This window comes from Passer montanus, unplaced genomic scaffold, assembly GCF_014805655.1.
Source record: "Passer montanus isolate IOZ18808 unplaced genomic scaffold, ASM1480565v1 scaffold23, whole genome shotgun sequence".
Classification (NCBI taxonomy): Eukaryota; Metazoa; Chordata; class Aves; order Passeriformes; family Passeridae; genus Passer; species Passer montanus.
The window spans coordinates 5,916,446-5,937,818 of NW_024366926.1; the positions used below are offsets into that span (position 1 = coordinate 5,916,446).

The 21,373-nt window shown below is 41.0% G+C and overlaps 1 protein-coding gene across 6 annotated transcripts in view; it reads right to left on the reverse strand.

The window, feature by feature from the left end:
• HPGDS (hematopoietic prostaglandin D synthase) overlaps positions 1-20,722 on the reverse strand; it is a 30,180-nt gene extending 9,458 nt beyond the window's left edge. The window contains exons 1-2 of one of the 6 annotated variants that reach the window (XM_039710459.1): positions 20,590-20,722; positions 7,764-7,907 (exon numbers count right to left, since the gene is read on the reverse strand). In XM_039710459.1, coding sequence (XP_039566393.1) covers positions 7,764-7,896 — 133 coding nt within the window. In that variant the 5' untranslated portion in view covers positions 7,897-7,907; positions 20,590-20,722. Of the gene's footprint in view, positions 1-7,763; positions 7,908-20,481 lie in introns of all 6 variants that reach the window. The other 5 variants (XM_039710460.1, XM_039710462.1, XM_039710464.1 and 2 more) reach the window with 5 other exon arrangements.
• Positions 20,723-21,373: the final 651 nt, after the last annotated feature.

Below are 21,373 nucleotides of genomic sequence, written 5' to 3' on the forward strand. Positions count from 1 at the left end.
GTAGATGTTTCTTCGTTTCTTGTGTATTCAAAATGCTATTTAATTTTTTCTTAGCAAGAACAGGGAAAAATTGGGATTTAATGTAAACATAGATTTTTTTTTTCTCCAGCTGATAGAGTGCATGTATATAATTATACACTGATTTTGTTGATAATTGAGTTAATACGCTACAAATGAGTGCAATTCTAAGAGGTTTGAAGAAAGTGCACATGTGCTGTGCAGAGAATTTTAAAAATATGTTGTCTCTTCTTGGGTGCAGGGCAGGTTATTCTTGATCACCAGAAAGTACATCAAATATTCAGGCTGTTTTACAGCAGAAGAAAATAACAAAGACTAGTCAGGAGGGAAGAAAATATTTATAGAACATCTCCTCTGTATCTGAGGAGAAGGTGTAATAGCTTACAAACTGTGTTTTCAGTCTGGAAAAAATTAGGAAAAAATAATCTTTGCCTTTGAAATGTTATTGTCTAAAATTCATGTAATGACCAGAATTTTTTGGAACCTGCACTAAAGTATCTTTTTGCTTTGTAATTTAGAACAACAGTTCTCCCAGAAGATTTTTTTTTTGTATGTCTGAGTTTGGCTGTTATAAGGAAGAATGCATTTTCTGTGAAACTTGGAGTCTTCCTGATCCAGCTGGAGAAGAGTGGGATAGATTTTTGTTACACAGCTCATCCTAAGGGAGGATGTGAGGAGCCTTCACACTAGATGGACACCGTTTGATTGCTGGAAGTAAGGATGGGGTTTGGCAAATGACCTCGATGTGGCCTCTAGAAACTTTGCCAGTTGCAGAAACCACACCCAGGCCATATTCTCAGGGGCTCCAAACAAAACAGAAACCTCTCTGCACATGGATTTAAGCAGTCTTACCCTTAGACTCAGGAATATGGACTTCTGTGGATTGCTTTGACCTCCTGTGGTGCTTTAGGACAATTCTGCTCATTGACCTGTTGGAGGAGATGCCCAAATGCCCCATGTGCATAAGCCTGGTACTAAACCTGCTGAAGTTTTCTCAGTTTTGGTGAAAGGCATGTTTTGTGTGACTGCAGATGAGCAGAGCAGGTAGGGTGGCTCCTGCCAGGCTCCTGCTTTAGATGAGCAAGTGAAAAGCTGCTATGTGAGAGATGTTTGGGTAGAATCAAGGTCATGGGGGCAAGGCATGAAGCACCATCCATTGGGGAGCAATTACAGCTGAGCAGTAAAGCCAAGGTGGTGCAGGCTGGAAGGATGTGAGTGTCACTTTGCTGGCTTTTCTCTCACCCTTGTTGTTTTGGGGGCTGCTTGGTACTTATGTCAGTTTAAACCCTTGTGTACCCATACAGATGAGCTTTCCGTGTTTTTCAAAACAATGTTGTCTTACAATGTTTCCAACTCCCAGTTGAGCAAATACATTTTGAGAAGGAAAAGCAGGAAAATCTATTGCTGTCACCATGCAAACAGTCATTTCTCAGGCATGCACAAAAGTTGACCTTTCCCATTTAGTTCCTGCTTGCTTTGCCGCTCATCTAAAGTACAAAGCATGGTGGAGAAAGACTGAAAGAGGAAAAGGGTTTTTAAAGAGCCTCATTTCAGAATAACTAAACCTGTACTCTTCTTTAAATTGAACTTTTATCAGCAGGTTCTTCCCTTTCATATTATGTTGGTTACTTATTGGCTTTCTGCGTTGCATGCTGGAATGAGATCTGCACAGGCTACACTTGCCATGAAGAAAACCTTGACAGAGGTCAAGTCCCCAGACTGATCTGCAGTCTCTCTTGTCATTTTAGGAAGATCTCACTAAAGTATCTGTACAGTGTTTAGGAATTGGATTAATTCCTTTTCATACTACTTTAATTTTGGTTGGCTTTTGTGATGAGGACTGTGGTGTTTATACAGGTCTCTGCTGGATGCTGAGTAGGGGAGATGTTGTGTGTTAAAAGCAAGACCATCCCTTTAATTAATTTCCACTCCATCAAGCCCCTAAGGGCTGTGATGACTGCTGGCATCCTGCCATGCCTGTAGACTCTCACTGGTGTTCAGGCCTTCCCTTTGAACACAAGCTCCTCACTCTTCCTCCTGGACATGACCCACTGGAGAGTGCTGCTGTGGGACTGCTCCTCTGTTAGGGACAGGGAGGGGGAACACAACAGAGCTGAGCACAGTTTTGTCCAATCCTGGCACCTAGGGTGGTCAGCTGCTGGTCAGCTGCTGCACTTCACTGCTCTTCCTCCCCATGCAGATACAGTTCTTAACTCTCTCCTTCCCTTTTCTTCCCTTTTCACTGATCATAATTTCTCCATTATTCTTCTCCTCATTTCTGTTCTGTCCTTCCAACATGTTCCCCCATTTTTCCCGAGCTGATCTGCTCATGACTCATCCTGCCCGCATTGTAATTGTCTGTGGCTCTGATGCAATGCAGCCTGTATTTAAGTGCTTGATTATTGCTCAAAAGCTGAATAATTAATCATTTGGTAATCAAGCTTAGATTGGCTCCATAATAAGGTAGCTGGAAGCTGGATTAGTCAAATGTGGGGGCTAATAAATGTCACAGACCTGTTTCTTACTGCAATATCTGTGCCAAAATAAGTTCTCCTTTGCCTTGAAAATTGACCATAACTGCTTTTCCTGTCCCTTCATATTTAAACTGGATCATGAGAAACAAACAGATACTTTCCATGTATTTCTTATTAGAAGATGCAATATATTTTTTTTTTACGGTGACAGAGGAGCAAGGCACTTGGGAAATGGTAGGCTCAGAGCTGGAGGAACCTAGAATATGAATCTTCTAGAAAGGGATGATGAGGACGATGCTGATGCTGTGATTTGATCTCAGCCCAGGTTTGGTTTTATTACAACTCATACTCTCTTTAGAAGTTCTTGCCAAGCCCTACTTTTTACCCAGAGACAGCTATGTACACATTTTAGTGGAGCTACACAGCAGAAAGTCGCTCAGGAAGCAAAGCAACTGCTCCCCTGAGTTTTTGTCTGGTGTCAGGTGCTTCTCAAGATTTATCTGTTATCTTGGGAGTATTTTCAGGGCCATTAGTCCGTCAGGTTTCCTAAGGACCTTTCAAGCACCATTCTGCACATCCTAAACTGTTGATGGGATGTTTATGGCCATCAGTGCAGGAGAAGCATCCTTTGCTAAGATGATAATGTCTGTAATTGCCATTGCTTCAAACTGCTTTAAGGAGCCACAGATCAAAATCTGTTGCTGCCTGCCAGCCTAATATTCAACGTGGTGGTAACTTAGTTCACCATGACACTGGATTTTCTGCTGGATCATGGCTTATGTCAGTGCAAAGAGGCTTTCTGTGAGTCCACTGTGTGGGAGCACAGAATACCAGAGCATACCAGATCTGGTATGAGCCTATTGCAGATCTTGAATTGACTGCCCTTTAAATGGGGGCATGGTCAAATCAGTGTGTGTTCAAAAAGTGTAGAGAATGAGTTTGTTTACTTGTTAAAATAATTGATTTACATATGGTGAAGCGCTAGGGAAAGCTGCTGCTTGATATTTGATGTTTAAAATTCTGTGCTAAAGCAGGACAATGTTAATACTTGTACGCTGGCCTCTTTAAATGTGTTTATATTCCAACTGCACTCCTTGCCCGAAATGATCAGCTGTAAAATTTGCCAAAGATGATCTGATTAGTGTCAGAAGGGGAAAAAAAACCCCAAATGATGAGTTATAGAAATGTTAATTTCAGAGCGTATAAGCCAAATAACAGAAGTTCTTATGTTAGGATAGGGCATCCTTTCAAACACAACAAAAGCACCATTAGGTGTAAAAATCAAGAGGGACAGTATTTCCAGGAGGGACTTGTTTATTTGTCTGAAGGTACGTTAGGATTGCAGCTTATTGGTGGCAGCAATATGAAAAATGCAAAAAAAAAAAAAACCAGACCCCACCACACTCTTCAGGTCAGGTCAAAAATTAAACTTGCTGCAGCTGCCAGTCTGTTTTCTCAATGGGCTTTCTTCACATTGTTCTTTATGCACAGATTTTCTGTTTTCCCATCAGTTTTACAGAACTAAGTCTTCTCCTCAGAATAATGTCAGTATTTCCTGGTTTATAGGGTATGATGATTTGGATAGCTTGGTGTTTCTTGCAAAACCTTACTTCAATTTTGAAAAAACTGCTGAAGCAGAGCTATCTTCTCAGAACTCATTCCAATTCCTGACTCCTTGTGCTCTTGGACAAACTTGAATTCTTCATTTTGTTCCTTATTAGCTCAAGAAATATGAAGTGTTCTCTTGTCCAAAATACAAAGCTTAATCAGTCAGTTGAAGGGTGCAGAGGCATTCACATTCTAGAACAAGATGTTCTAACAGCAGATCTACCATGCAAGGTAAAAGCATTGCATCACTCTGAATATTGTTGATGATCCCTATGAGCAGCGCAAGAAACAATGCAGGAAAGTTCTTCCTATGCTTTTCTTCAGGGCTCACTCCACAAACCTCCCAGTGGAGCTTTATGTGTACAGGATGTGTGTACAGTAAATGTGCACCTGCACCACCATTACCACAAGAACACTGGGAGTAGAGATTAAGAAATGCTGGATAAGTCATTAACCTTTGGGCACTTTTGTTTTTTCTTTCTGTGCTCTGAAAAGTTTGCTGGCAGGCTTACCAAGGGTTGGTTAGTGTTTTTCATTTTCATAATGGCTTTTCACAGCAGCCTTTATAACTGAGCCCTAGATGAAATTCCATGGCAGATAAGAAGTTTAGTAAAATTTGGGAGCTGCTGCTCTAAGATTTGTGAAGTCATCAGTGCAGAATTCATACTGGTCTAAGAGTTGTTTGAATTTCAGGCATCTGTAGACACCCAGTCAGTCTGTCAGTGGATGGGAACAGGAATGTGTCTGCTAATTGACCAGGAAAACATACACCTACATGGAAATAGGTGGGTGCATATCTGAAAGTGCTGTTTACATCTTATGCCAGCGGGCTAAACCTTTGCTCTTCAAATCTCCCTGAACCCTAGCTCTAGCACCAAAGCAATGGTGCCAATCTGCCACCACTGACATGCACGTTGCAGAAAACAAGCCATTAAGAGATTTGCTAATCAAAACAAGAGTAAAAGTTTTTTGCATGCATAAAAATGTAATGCTGCTTAAAGAAATTGTTTGGAGATCACCTGATTACTATCTCCTCCTCCTTTGTGAGGCATTTCTCATGGTTACTCACAGTATTTCCAGACAAAATGTTCTCCCACAGGCAAATCACTCAGAAAAACATTGAATCAAAGGTAGCAACAAGGCTTTGGAATGAACAGCCTTAAGTGTTCAACAAGACCAACAGCCAGCACCCCAATCTGCCCTAGGGCACCTAAAACTTGACTTTGCAGGCTGTGACTCAACACAAGAAATGGCTGTCTCCTGAAGGAGGAGTAGGTTTGTACAGGTTTTGTGTGCCTTCACACTGTAAGTGTTGCATACAGCATCTGCCCTATGGAAAACAAGCCTTGCATTCTCTGCCATGCCGAGTTTTCAAAATGTGCCTCAGCTCCCTCCACAGAGACACAGTTTGATGAGGAAAAAGCACTGGGTAACAGGGTTCTTGCCCAAAAAATTAAACTACTGCTGTGTTCAAAAATAAATGTGAAATGAGATCCATCCAACCCACTGCATATACACAGGCATGTTTCACTCTGCTGAGAATTCTTCTGCACAACTCTCATTTGTATCTGTATTCAGATCCTTCATATAAAGTTTTTTTCCTCCTCCTATTTTTCCTGAACTGAGTCTACCTTAGAAAGAAGAGAAATAAAGTAGCAGATTCCAGTCAGTCTCACGCTGGTGAAAACCAAAGGGTGGTAAACGTTTAGCAATGTTAAAGGGAATTACAGCTGCATTTGATGTAACAGCAGTTAAAGTAATGCAATTTAGTATGCAGTTTATTTTGTAGCCTTCAAAAATCAGTAAAATTGGTAAAATTAATTGAACTAATTACATAATTACACATTGAGGTGAGATTAAGAAATACCAGACAAATTGCTGTGTACACTTGCATAATATCATGTTTGCCTTTACCCGCTTGCCTATGGAAGATCTGGAACTAGTTTTGAGTGCAGTCTGTAAATACAACATGATGTCCTTGTTTTTAAAAGCTTCAAATATGATGAAGCAAGGTAAAAACATACTTAGGGAAGAAGAATACTTAGGTGCTGCAGCTGCACATTTACTGTACACACGTCCTATACACATAAAGCTCCACTGGGAGATTCGTGGAGTGAGCACTGAAGAAAAGCATAGGAAGAACTTTCTTGTGCTTCTCAGCAGATTGTTTCTTGCACTGCTCAGACATTGGGATCATCAACAATATTCAAAGAATGATGCAAGGCTTTTACCTTGCATGGTAGATCTGCTGTTAGAACATCTTGATCTAGAATGCCTCTGCACCCTTTAAGTGACTAATTATCCTTTGTCATTTTAATTTGTCTTACTTCATCAATATAAAAAACACCACATAAAAATATACTTTCCTTATACTCTCACTTTTGTTTCAGGACAAAAGTGAGTGTGCATACATGTGAATATGTGTGTAAATAAGTATGAAAAGCCTTTGCAGAGCTTACATCAGGTCATCTGAATTCTTAATCTCACCTTTATTTCTACCCTGCTTCCTGAGAACTGCAGTGAAAGACATAAGCTATACCACGTGGTCAACTGACTTAAGCTCTTATGGAAACAAAAAGGTTTCCAAAGTCAGTCATCCCTAGCTGAAAGTGTCCCTGTTCCACTGCTTTTTATTCTTCTCTCTGGATTTTTGCCAGTGTTTTCTATATTTGACCACCACTGAAGGCTTCAATTGCCACTTGGCTTACAGCTGTGTTTGAGTGTTTATCATTCTAGTCACTGCAAACAGGAAAGGCCAGACCTACAAAATTTGCACCCTAGAAAAATTTGGTAGGTTGTAGGCTGAGCTTATTAAATGATGTGGAAGCTTATCAAGAAACATTGCTTCATTAATAGAAGTCGGTTGTGTCTTTTCCCCAAATGAAAGCCATTATTCTTCATTCTGGATCTGAAAAGTCATAGCACATGTAGCCAACACAAGCCTAACACACGAAATAAAGACATTGATTTCCTACCCAGAGTGTTCAAACTCAAGATCTGTTTCACTTGAACTAAGGCTAATTTAATGAACAGAAACAACACATACCTTTAAAAGCTGAGAAGAGGTTATTTAAACTAAAAGACATTAAATGAATGGGTACAATAGCCTGAAGGGTACTTTTGGAAGGGTTGGTAGGGCTTATTCTTAGGAACAGTTATTTTCTAGTACCTCTTTTGATCCTTTTGGTTTTTTCTTTGCTATATCAATTGACTTTGTTTTCTCTTCACATTTCCTCTCTGAAGACCTTTCAGGTTGCAAAGAAGTGTCTTTCCTGACCCTTCTCTCCAATTTGGCTTTCTAAACCAGGGTGACGGCTGAGGTGGTCTTTGAGATCAAATTATCCAGAGAAGCTGAAATCAGGATTCATTTGGTTATCTTTAGGTGCACAAAAGCTGTACTGAACTGATAAGGAGTAAAAGCTCAGCTGGATGACAGCACAGCAGGTAAGGCACTTCAGATTGTCTGAACGTTTGGATCTGGCCTCCTGTGAGAGCATCAGCAATGACATTTTGGCTGTCTCACCTTAAAACTCACAGAGGTTTAACTAAAGCCAGAAGTTAAGTGCACTTCTGTTCATAAAACATACAGGTACCTCTTCAATTGCTTTTATTTTTGCCAGCATTTCTAGTGGAGCTTTGGCTATAAGAACCCGTGCTACTCACTTGGCTTGATTTTGGGCCAGTCTGCTGCTTCTATCCTGTGGTCTTCGTACTTCTTGCCCGAATAGGCAAAGAGGTAGCGGCTGATCTCTGCCCGTCCCCGCAGGTTGAAGTAGGTGAGCTTGTACTGTGGCATGCTGGACCCTGCTGGGAGGGGAAACACAGCTGCTTCAGACAGGGTTAACTCAACTCCTTTTTTACAAAACCACTCTGTCTGCTTGGTTTTGACAGACATGCTTGTACAACGCAGAGGAAATACTACACCAAGCCCTGGTTCATTGCACTTTGCAATTGTTGCATTGCTCACACCTTTTTGTTCCGCATTTGGCAGCCACAGCACACACAGACGTGGGCAAAGACAGCAGAACCTGTGGTTCCTCCTTGAGTGACTCTTGAAAGCTGACTTAACTTTTTTTTTCCAGATGTAATAGGAACTTTCAGCTTTCATTTATTTTTCTTGTGACTCCAAACTCAGGCCATCTCTAAAGTGATTTTTGGTTTGGTTTTTTTGTTGGTTTGTTGTTTTTCTTTTTTTTCCAGATATATTCTTCTATACCAGAAGACAGTTGTTATCTCGAGCAGCAATTTTGTTCAGACCTGCCCTGCTCAGCCCCTACTGCTTATGCAGACCTTCATCCAAGACCAAAGCACGAGACTCACCAAACTCTTGTGATTCTTTGCATCAATTATTACCCAAGTTCTTGTATAAGCAATCACCCAAAGTTATTTTAGAAGAAAAAATTGTTATGGAAACCAGGCTACATGTTGTTTTGAGAAAATCATCACTGAATTTTCAGTTTTTGTACAGAAGCCAAAAGAAAACTTGAAATGACTTTTTAAAGTTTTCATGTGATTTATTTTTTTCCCTTTAGTTCTAGTTAGGAGTCACAGGTTCTGTTTGTTTCCCAGGGTAACAGGCAACAAAAGATAGTATTTGAGGGAGGATTGCGTAACAAGGATGGTACAGAAAGGTGAACAGATAAGGTTGCTTTAAACCAAAGGTAAGAATTTACACATAGCACTTTAATAAGAGAGCTCAGCTGAGATTTGAATGTGCTGCGGAAAGGATAGTAAAACAGCCATCTGCCTCCTCACCCAAAGCAAAACCCTTTCTCATTTTTGCCTTGAAGTAGACATTGCATTTACCATTCTTTTATATTCATCACATTCAGAGGGTTTGTATGAAAGCCCAGAACACAGATCATCTGCACCAGGACAGAAAGGGAAGTATTTTTTTTTCTTTTTTTCATGAGTAAATGCTACCATATAATCTCACAATAGAACAACCCCCTTTTAGTCATCTTTCCTTGAAAACGTGCTTGAGGAAATACATCATCACCTTTTGCTTTAGACAGAGAAGTTCTTAGTTCAGACACAGAAAGCTTACACTTAACTCACACTGAAAAAGCAAACTGCTTTTGCCACTTGTTCCTCTAAAGTCAAAACATGTACCTTCTGTCTTCAGTGTAGCTAAAGCAAATTAGTACATTACAGACTGCTTAATTCATTGTAAAAGTTATCTGCAGCCCTACAGCACACAGCAGGCTCAGAAGTGAATTATTAGTGAATGGAGATTCACATTATTAGTGAATGGAGACTTAAGTCAAATGGCCCAGCAGAGAAGCAGGAACAGAGCTGGAAAATTACCAATGCAGATATCTACAATTGCTTCCAAACAGAGATTCCATTACAATTAAGTGAAGTGTGTTCCTTTGCACAGTATCATTATGCACCCAGATTTATTACTTGGTATGCTCTATGGCATATATGATTAAATAACATACTATTATATACGATAAATTTAAGTTATGTGTCTAGAAAATTAATATAAGAAGAGAGAAAGAGATCACAGCAGGATTTTCTTCAGTTTTCTCCCTGTTTCTGATTTGGTGCTGTCATTTGAGACCTAGGAATGGCATTTTTAAAAGAGCATTAAAGTGTTATCTGAGATTCATGACAGTGATTCAGGAACCAAAAGGACAAAAATTCTCAAACCTTGAACCTTAATTTTTAGAGACAAGCAAATGCTACTGATTTAGTCTGATTTAGTGTCAGTTTCCCTCCTTTAGGACTGTCCCTAGAGTTTTTTCCGTAAACACCTGTAGCAGGCCCAGTGCCCTGGCCTTGGTACACCACTCACACATGGCTTCTGTTTCCTGCCTGCCTCTAGCCCACTCAGCCCTCTGTTAGCAAATAGCTGCTGGCAGCTAGAAGGCATTTAAAAGCATAAGAACAGCAGATTTTTAAGGTGCAGTCATGAGGGAGTAGACAGCTACATAGAGAGAGGGCTGGAGATGGCTGAGGCCTGAACGCTCTGGTAGGTGAGTGTGTTGGAAGAGCCTAATTCTTACCCTGGGAGCTCTCTGTACACAAAGGCATGTCCAGTCAGGAGTAGTGATGTAAAGAACTGGGAATTTTGGCTGATGATTAGCAAGTGTCTCTGCCTGTTGTGATAGACAGTGGAATAATCTGGTCTGTCAAGGAAGCAGCGGAAGCTATTGTTTGAGTTGTCTAAAGCAAAGCTAAACAAATTTCTAATGAACACACCATAAGGAGTAATCACAGTAGATTTTTAAGGTGCAGTCATGAGGGAGTAGACAGCTACATAGAGAGAGGGCTGGAGATGGCTGAGGCCTGAACGCTCTGGTAGGTGAGTGTGTTGGAAGAGCCTAATTCTTACCCTGGGAGCTCTCTGTACACAAAGGCATGTCCAGTCAGGAGTAGTGATGTAAAGAACTGGGAATTTTGGCTGATGATTAGCAAGTGTCTCTGCCTGTTGTGATAGACAGTGGAATAATCTGGTCTGTCAAGGAAGCAGCGGAAGCTATTGTTTGAGTTGTCTAAAGCAAAGCTAAACAAATTTCTAATGAACACACCATAAGGAGTAATCAACTATTTGTAGTGGTGATGCACTTTTAAGCTTATGATTTTTTTTCCATCCATGAGCAAAAATAAAAACAAAACTAAAACCAACTCCACAAGGAGTTTACCAAAAATACGTGACATCTTAAAAGCCTTTATAGGTTTACTGTAAACATGTTTTCGTAAATATTTGTAGGTTTTATTTTTTATTTATATTTACTGTGAAATGTCAGGAGTAGTGCTTCCTAAACAATTACAGATAAGTTTCTAAATTAAAGAAATGGTTGTGTTCAAAAGAGCTTTTTGCCAAACATACAAGTTAAGCTCTTAGGTTTTTTTTTTCTTGTCCACTTCTCCCTCATTTCCCCAGTGTGTTTTATAAAGAAGGGGATCATGAGGAACAAATTAAAACATTTAAACTATCCAGAATTACTGAATTATTGAAAAATGTCATTTCTAGGGGAACAAAGATCTATTTGGTGTATTTGATTTTTGGGATGAAGATCTTGGGGATGTTTTGGAGGTGGAAAGCAGGAAAATCTTTATCTAAAATAGTTTCTCTTTTTTTAGGTTAGTTATGGCTTAAAAACACTGAAAGATGGTGCTGGTGAGTGGACCTCAGTGCCCAGACTTGCTATTAATTCTGTTCAGGTGAGTTCATTGCAAAGCCAGGTGTGTATAAAAGCAGGAAGGGGTAATTTACCTTCCTGCCACCCCAATAAATCTGCCACCTCACCAGTATTTTTCCAATTACTATTCTGATGAATACGTGGCTGGGACAGCCCTGTACACCTGTCCTGCCCTACACTGCCAGCACTTCTGAGAGGGAAGCTGATGTCTTTACAAACAGTTTGATGAATATGTGGGTGTTCAAGTCTTTGAAATGGATCTTAATGTCTCTACTGACTCTGGGCTGCAGGTTGGTTGCTGAGCCCAGGCAGCTTGGTCGCTGAAACAGCAGTCTGCACAAGCCTGAGTTTGTGAACTCTGGGGTAAAATAGTAGGTTCAAGGGGTATATGTGGTGCGCAGTTTGGCAAGGCTGCACCTTCATAATGCCTCAGCCACTAGGGAAAGAAAGAGGGCAACATGCAGCCAGGAGTTTGGGATCAAAGGAGGCTGCACCCTCTGAAACTTCAAGAGAAAACCCCGCAGGCGTGTGCCCCAGTGGAATCTCTCCCTTTATTTGAATAAAGTCCTGCAACTCTATTCAAATAAAATTTATTTATTCCTGTGTCTCCTTTTTGGACACAAACCTCTAGTATTTGTGGATTTTCCTGACACTTCAGTCCCAGTTTCATTGCATACAGCTTTCAAAGCCATGAACTCAACAGCTTTAAATTTACTATTAAATTAGCTTTAATACTTTAAAGTTGTTGACCCGCTTATCTGATTTTCCAGCTTTCCCCTGTGACTTTCTGAAAGCCAGCTTAACTGGCTTTAACATACCTTTAAACAAAAGATTAATGGATCTCATGATTAAATTCAATCTTGGAGCCAGCCAGTGACAAAATCAAACAGGAAATCTGAGGGAATGTCAAATATGTATAAAGTTGGCATATGCCATTATACACAGGTCAAAAATCATGGTGGAGTTACATGTGTCTAAAAATTTTATGACAGATTTCAAATTATTTAAAACTGTTTGTGGCTTTATGGAGATACTGTATCTCCTTATGAACTTGGGATGCTTTTATTGCAGTTGAAGCAGGACTGAGCAATCAATTTGAAAACTTCAAGCAAGATCAGAGTTTAAAAACCGAGTCCAGAAAGGAATCAGCATTTTCTGGGGACTGAAACACTGAGTTTCAGATACCAGCAGTACAGAGGAGCAAAAACACTGGCAGACTGGACACTGCTCAGGCTGATTTTCATGTGTGTATCCAGAGCACACAGCCTCTGCGAGCCAGCGTTTGGTCCTGCGTGCCCAGCCTCAGCAAAATTAAGCACCAAAACTCTGCTGGGCTCTCTAGTGGAACATCTCTCTTTTTGGAAAATCCTGCCCTCGAGGTAATACCAAGAAAATATTCTTCAGACTGGTAAAAGGCACCAAAACCTGGATGCGTGTGAGGAACCAATTAACTTTTATTTATGCCTCAACAGAGACTGCCGCCATTTTAGAGTCTTTAAGCAGACAACGCCCTCAGAAAACGGCGGGAAGCTCTGGTGGGATTCGCCTGGCAGCATGCCTCAGTATTGTCCAGGTTTCATGCTACAAATCCATTTTTTGACACAAGGTGGAAAATTACTACAGAGTTTTAATGCATGCTATGTACAGTAGGCAGCTGGGATATGTGAGGGGGGCAGAGGCCACTGCCATTTTAGGGTCTCTACGTGGACAAGGCCTTTAGAAATTGCGGGAAGCTCTGGAGGCGGGGAGACTTCACCTGGCAGTCAGGGGAGAGAAAGCTCCCACCACTGGGCTGCAGGTGGTGATCCTGCTGCCCGGGAACAATTCTCCCTGACTAGCCAGTGCTCGATGGGACTACGGGAGGAGCCTTAGCACATAAAGGTAGTTAACTGTGCCATGACCAGGGCCCGCTGTCTCAATTTCTAGGGGAGCAGGAGGCTCGTCTGGAGGTTTGGCTCATTCTGCCCCACTGTTCTGCTTGCCTTGCCTCAGCCATATGGTCTACCCTGCCTCTCCGTTCCTTTTTCTCTCCTCCTTTGGTAGGAATACATCTTTATTTATCGATGAACACTTCTCAGACATAATATTTCCCGTGCTTGTGCTTTATTTACGCCGAGAAATCTGTCCAAAGAATCTCTCCGTGACTCCTTTGCAGTGGAACGCGACAATAGCAGGTACTCAATGTGTGAATTCAGAGAAAATATTTTGAAATAAGGCAGCACATAATTACATTTTCCTGTATACTGTTAGTGTTTGAGATAACAGTCAGCAGAGAGCTTTCTCTGAGCTGGGAGTGAAGAGGGCAAAAAAACAGCTGAGCTGAGCTATGTGCTGACGTGTATCCAAAGTCTGACAAAGGGCTTGTGGTGCAAAGTCCTCTTTAACTGTACTTTGTGCTGGAAGAAATTAAGGGTTTTCCAGCCTGCAGGTTGCATTAACATTAGAGGATGTAAAAGAGCCCAGCTGTTCCCTTCAGGAAGCAAGACCAGTAGGGTTGAGGTCAGGTTCATCTGGGTGTTTTTAAAAGTTGGGACTTGAACTGTGTGCTTGGAAAAGATGATGCACTGCACTGTGTTTATATTCATTCAGCATGAGGGTTCTTCATTAATTTAGGAGCCGCTTATGGAAAGTGCCACAATTAGTGCCTGACACAATGCTGCCCTCACCGTGGGCCTGCCACAGAAGGGGAAACTGCATGTCTTTGTCTGCCACATGTCACTGTCCTCTTTTGAATTGCAACCAGCACATGACAATGATTCAGGAGTGATGATTCAGTCAATGGATACCTCTTAATTTTATTGCAAGACTAAGCTTTTATAACAATTCAGAGCGCTTTTATTGTAAGATTAACTTTTTATAACGATTCAGAGTGCTTGAGTTGCTGGAGCTGATTATATATTTAAGCTTTTAAAACAATTCAGAGTGCTTTTATTGTAAGATTAACTTTTATAACGATTCAGAGTGCTTGAGTTGCTGGAGCTGATTATATATTCCATTTTCATTACTTTGAAGGATGAAAGTATAACAACAAATCAGCTTTCACTCATGTAAGCCTACAGGTATCTCTCTGCCAAGAAGAATCTTGCTTTATGACATGTGAATTGAAGTTGGTGTCCTCCCTAAGCACTATTCTATCCAAAGGTGAGAAGCTTTGCAGACATTGTTCTTTGGGTTTTTTCCTAGTGCTGTTTTCAAAGCATTTGCTGTTTCTTTATGACATTTTTCTGCAAAGTTAGCCTGAAAGTCAAGTAAGTTTTGAAGCAGATATAAACCAAACCTGATTTCGATGTCCTACATGGGTGGATGGGGCACTGCAATTTCACCCAATTCTTATATTTACTCATATATTTCTGCCACTACGCAATCTGAAGTCTTAAAAGCGTATTAGTGAATTAGTGTCAGCTGAATGTTTTCCATTAATGGTAACACCGGGGTTTCAGAGGGAAGACTCTTCCTTGTCTTCCTTACTCCCAGTGACAGGGCCATGAGCACAAGTAGTGCTCATGTCAGCTAGGACACTCAAATTAGAAAAGGTGAAAGTATTTCTCCCACTACGCAGTCTGAAGTCTTAAAATTAGCATCAGCCGAGTGTTTTCCATTAATGGTAACAGTGGGATTTCAGAGGGAAGACTCTTCCTTGTCTTCCTTACTCCCAGTGACAGGGCCATGAGCACAAGTAGTGCTCATGTCAGCTAGGATACTCAAATTAGAAAAGGTGAAAAGCTAGCTGGGTCCCTGCATATACTGACAAAAGAATCTTGGCATATTAAAGGGGCAATCATTCTCTGGCTGTCATGTCAGGAGTTCTCCAAATATGAAGCATGGATTTTTGGTTCTGTTCCTTAGGGGTTGGGGAGAATTGTGTTACTTACGGAGTAGGAAGAAAAATCTTTAAGCAGGAAAGAGACTTAGTCTGTCTTGTTTTACCTGAGAAACATTAGGAATAATAAGTTCAATTCTGCCCATCTTTTCTTATTGTCCTTGTCATATATGTGAATTCCTCATCCCTGTAACTGGAGAGCTGAGCATTCCAGCAGCCTTTTCCCTCCTCAGTTATAAAATTATGTTTTAGCTGTCCAAGTGAGTCTTTCTGCCCTTATTTGTTTAAATTTTCACATTTCAGAGGAAGGAACCAGAGAGACAAAAATAGTTACTGTATGAGGCAAGTAAAGCAAAGCTTCCACAGCTGTAACTGTATAAACTGCACAACGTAGGAAAGATAAAAATACCCATGTGCAGTATTTCTTCCTTTTTTATTTAACCAAGATAACAGTCAAAGTTTTGGGGAAAGGCATAATTGTTTACATTATCCTGTTTGAGCAGTGTTGAAAAGGCAGAAACCATCTGAGAAGCAGTCTTGCCCTGCCTGCAGGTGTGTGGTGCTGCACTCCTCCTGGTTACTGATCAAATTGGTTGCTGCAGGAATATCTTCAATTTTTTACCTTGAGTGAAAAAATATTAGAGATTTAAGAGATGTTTTCAGCCTGAATAGTACTGATTTAATAGTTTGGGTTGGTTTTTGTTTAGTTTTGGTTTTTTGGTGTTTTTTTTGTTTGTTTTGTTTTGTGTAGGTTTTTTTTCCTGCAAAATATGTTTTTATTAGTTTTTTTTTTTTTAGCAAAGCAAATAATTTTTTTGCCCATCCTTTTGGGGAAAAGGATTAGAGAATATTGGCAGATTGATGGAAGACTGCAAGTCTTCCAATGGAAGATTTCCACAGCAGTCTGTTTTGACAGAAAAAAAATTAAAAACTGTAAGTAATTCTATTTGCTGTCAGCTCTCAGTCTGACATAGACTCTCTTTCTGAAAATTGATGGTCTCTTTTCCCACTCTGGTCCAGTAATAGAAAATAAACATATGGAATTGGTATCTTAGACTTCTAAGCCAGATAGCAATCCAGACCTTGGAAAGAAAAGAGAAAAAAATCTGTGCATCCTTTTCTTAATACACAAATCATCTGAAGTAAATGTTTATGGAATTTCATGTAGGGTCAAGTTTTGAAATAACGAATTGCAACTATAATGGATACTTCTTAGCATGATTTTGAAGGTTAGACACCTGGATCACTTAGAGCATACTACAGATTTTAAATTATTTTTTGGAAGGATTTTGCATGTGCATGCACCTGCTGTGCTGCTTATTTGTGACCTGTGGTGGAAATCTGCAACCTAAAATTACAAGAGGTTTTAAGGCATTACTGTAAGAGTATTGAGTAGCACTAATGGTTATAAGTATTTTAAGTGATCTGATGAGTAAAACTCTACTGTCTGAGCAAATCCTGACCTATCAATATGTGGGCTTAAAACAAAAAACAAACAAACAAACAAACCAACAAAACAAAAAAAAAAAAAACCAACAAAACACAAAAAAAAAAAGGAGCTGTAGGAGACCTTAAAGCAGTTATCTCTCCGAGGAAGCTTCAGGCTGGATTTGCTGATGTGGAAAATCAAAACTCAAAAAAATCCTTCAAGAACACAGGAAAAAAACCCACTTGGTTTTTTGCTGATTTTTTTTTTTAATAAACACAATGTATCATAAAAGAGGAAGATTAAAAAGATATGAAAGGGTTGTTTTTTTTTTAAAGTGGGAGTCCAGCGTGAATGGGCAGTGAATGGGTATCCACTGTCAAGACTTGTTGAAGGAGAATGCCAGATCCCACTGGGCTTCCCTGAGCTGAGTTTGTGATTGCCCCTCAGGCAACTGCAATCAAACTGATCCTAATTAATTCAGATATCTAAAGTTCACCCTGTTTCAACTGAAGTGAATGAGGGAACTCTCACATGTCAGCAAGATTAAGGAGGCAGGGAAGTGGTGATGGACAGGACTTTGCCCAGCCACCTCAGCAGCGTGTCCTCAGTCTGCCTGGCTTGCCACACCCTTCCCTTTAGAGCCTGAGCATCTGTGGTGACTATGCTTTCTGTCTGATCCTTAGACTTTGGATTTATCTACCAAGAAGATACTTGGTCCCAGTTTTACATAGACAGCTTTTGAAATTGTTTTGTGCAGCCTCTTTTAGATTAATAAATTGCACACCCAAGACCATTAAATACTGGCAAATAAAATTGCAAGAGATCTCAGGAAAGATACAGACAAAACAGTGGTTAGGATCCTTTCTCAGGAAAAACTACTTAAGTAGTTAAATTCCTCTTATTTCCACATCAGATGTTTCAAGAATTCCCAGAAGCATTTTGTGGCAGAACAAAAGCCTAAATAATCTTAATCCTTGCCAACCCCATGTCATTGCTGTAAAATTCATGCCTTGCATCTCTCTCTGCACTCTTCAGATGAATCAGCATGACCTAATAATATTCCTACAAAGCTCAGAGCTCAGCTGGGAGCAGCGTAGCTCTGTATTGTTTAGCTGGCTCTCCAAAGCCAGCTGCTTTTTGCCAGGATGAATCATGTTCATCTTCTGAGAGATCTCAAGCCTGTCCAGCACAAAATTTTGTAATACAACTGTCTTGGCCACCTAACAGCTTTCCTTGGATGTGAAAATGTGGTATTTTTTTTTTCTATCCCAGCCATGTGTGGCTGTGAGTGCAGGTATAAGTGCAAGGGAGAGTACAAGCACCAAATCCTTCCCCCTGAATGTCTAAACTACTTTGCGCTTGACCTGTTGCATATCATCAGTCTACTGTATAATTTGCTGAAAACACCCCAAAATTTTATGCATGAAAGTATTAGATTTTAAGCACTGTATATGATCCCTGTAGCAAGTACAGGTTTGACTGGGAAAGGTTTTTATTCACTTTGCAGAGTTCTCCAGTACCACCCACTACATGCCCTGGTCACAAATTCCTGGGGTCTTCCTGCTCTGCCCTGAAGTACCTGGCACAGACCACTGTGCCCAGGAGGCATCAGTACAGTGGGATGGAGCACAGATCTCGAGTATTTTTGGATATTTTGATTTTTTTTTCTTAGCCAGAGTGAAGCTGAGACACCGAACCTTGCTAAAGTGCTCTTCAGGCATTGTCAGTCTCCTTGAGAGGACCAGCAGTGCCAAGTGGGGACCTACAGCTCTGAGCAACACCCCGCCAGAAGCCTGGGGACCACCCAAATTCAGCCATAAGAGAGAAACGCGCAGGACTCTTGAGTTACAGTCACAAACTGCTCAGTATGTAAAACCCTAACCTGTGTGTTCCTACACTTCAGTAGAAAGTACTTTGTGAGAGGCAGTTTGGTGCCAGTTTCTCATGGAAACAGCAGCTAGTCTGGCTCTGGGGCAGTCCCAGTTGCTGTGTGCCTGGCACGGAAAAATTGTCCTTTGGCTGAGACGTGCAATTACAAATCACACATTCTTTTTTGTCATACATCAACTAAACTAAGCTAGTGAGACAGCTTAAACCTTTGTTTGCCTAACCTCTTTGCATCTGCTACAAATACAAAGCATAGTACACTGAGCCTGGTATCACGGAATGACCTTGTTTTCTCTCTTTTTCCATCTCAAGCTTATTCTTTACTAAATCACTCCATTTTTAATTACTTCTAAAGAGATTCAAAAGTAGGCATTTCAGTTTTTTCAGTTCATTGTTGTGGCTTGTTTTATGTAAGTTTAAGCAGACTGCCTCGAAATGTACGTGTGGGATTTGGCCAACTTTTTTGCCCCTTCTTTCTTTTTTCTCATGCTTCTTGGACTAACTGTAAAATGGGTTAAAAAAAATCACCTGTTTGAGATTTGCAGCATATACGGTAAGTCTCCAGCAGGTGTGAATGAGCATAGCTTCCTGTGCCCCCTGCTAGCCCAGTGCCAGCCCTGTCAGTGGCTCCTGGGCAGTGTAATTACTTTCTGGTGAGATTTTGGTCAAGGATATTTTGAAAATGAGCATCAGATTCAACGCTTCTGCTTTCCAGCTGCTCAAGAGAAGGTGGGACAGACAGCAATGAGAAATGTTATGAGCACACATAACAGCAGGAGAGCATGTTGGGCAGTGGCACAAGCGCATGCTGCACTGGGTAACATGCTTGCTCGTGCAGGAACCCAGAACTCTTGTAAGAATTACTTCGTGTATATTTTCAGTTTAAAATCTGGAGAGCTTCCGTCTTATTTCTATACAAATAGATTTGACTGTGTGCCTGGGCATGTGTGGGTCTGCAGAAGGGAGTAATTTACACAACGTGCACATTTTTAGGGAGAGGTAGATTCTGTTTTGGATTAAATGAAACAAAAGGATGAACAAAAGTAAACTTAAAAAAGACCTCTGTGTCTTTTTTTCTTTACAAACGTTGCAAGTTTTGAGTATAAAAGTACTTGTGTTTACAAACAGTTGTAATGAGTACAGAAGCCCAGGAAAGATACTTTTATAGCTACGGTTTGTTTGCTTGGATAGTCTGAAATGAACAGGGAACAAGGGAAGGCTTTTAACAGAGGAAATGTGTGTGGGAGGATTATGTATATAGGAAAATGATAGCAGTTACAGTGAAAGAAAAAAAGTCCTCAATGGCTACTTGGAGTATCATTGTGAAGTAAAAGACAAATAGCAAAAACACTTCTGACTTTGATAAGGAGAAAAATTGAGTGAGTGGAGTCAGATGCAGGAGATTTTTACTCTGTAGAATGACTGTGGGAATTAGGACCAGAGTATGTTAATCCATTGGTTTAGAACACAGGAATTTGAAAAACGAACAGAAAAGTGCACAAAAATGACCTAGAATAATTGGTTGGCACTGCTTAAAATTAATCTAATTTTTCTGACATTAGCCTAGATTTACCTGGGTTATGTAAGTGAAGACATTTTAGTCAGCCTTTACATCTAATGGAATATTGGTTTTAAGTGGATTTTCACTTACTAAGAACTCCCTGCAGAATTCCCAGAGCCTCCTCCCTCTGATATCTTGGCTGATGAGGCGGCGGTACTTTATTGGCAAGTACCCTGACTCGCAGCCTGATTATCGATGTAGCTCAGCACCGACTGAGCGAGACACTGATGAGGAAGAGCGGCTCGGTTCTACAATATGCCAGTGACCTGCCTGTTTGCCGCTGGAAAAGCAGCTCACAATTTGGAGCGAAGTCGAACAGATATCCTAAGTGCAGCAGGCAGAGTTTAAGGAGGCCTGGAAGTAGCAGGGAAGGTGCACAGATGGGGTGCTTGAGTTACACTCGCAGCCACCGCAGGGAGCTCCCCTCTGCCGCTAGCACCACTCAGAGAGTCAGGCTGAATAAACCGAACAAATCTCTACAAATTAAACACTCTCGGACGTGCTCTACACGTAGCATAATTTGACAGACTGACCTCGCACGCAGCCGCGGCAGCGGTAGCCTAGGGAGGGCAGAGTAGCATCAGAAGAAGCAAGGGGAAGGAGAGGAGCTGGGCTGGTAGAGAAGCCGAGACAGAACTCACTCGGGTGCGGCGAGACGCGCTCTCTTCCTCCGTGCCCCGGACTCCCTCGGAGCGCCGACCCCGAACAGGCTGCGGAGCTCGGGCACGGGCTGCTAAATATGCAACCACCCCCTTCCCATGACCGCCTGCAGGACTCTCTCCTCCCCCGTATCACACACACGGTATCTGCCCCGTTCCTGATAACGAGCGAGTTTGCTGACTTGGGGCTCGCGGGTCATACTGGAATTTCTTGGCTTTCGTTCAAAGCAAAGTGATAAAGTGGCATTTGGATCTATATAATAATAATAAAAAAGACAGGCATGAGGAGTTGAGTCAGATGGTGACTTCTAAATGTAAAATGTGTGGAACAAGTCAAGTAATGTCTTTGGTAGGTTATTTCTAACTAATGTGAAGCCCACACTATTTGATCAATTTATAGAGGAATGCCTCAAACAGCTGCAAATGGAGACACTCCAAAACGCACCAAGTAAAAAAAAGCCAGCTCCTAAGCCTTTTACATAAAGAACCAAGTGTGATTTAAGTTAGTGGTTTTGGTTGGTTTTGGTGGGTGAGTTTTTTGTTATCAGTGAAGAAGGATTTTTGCAAACTGTGTCTGTGAGTAATGCACATTTGTAGTTATGGCTGTCACACTACTGCTTCTCGTCTATAGTTGTGGTTTTGATGTTGTGCTTTTCTGTTTGTTTTTCTTTCTCCTTTTCATTGTACTTCAGCCTTAGCAAAGTCCATTCAATGTTGCTCTGCTTTGCTCTGCTCTGAGCAATGGGACCAGAATGCAGCAGAATTG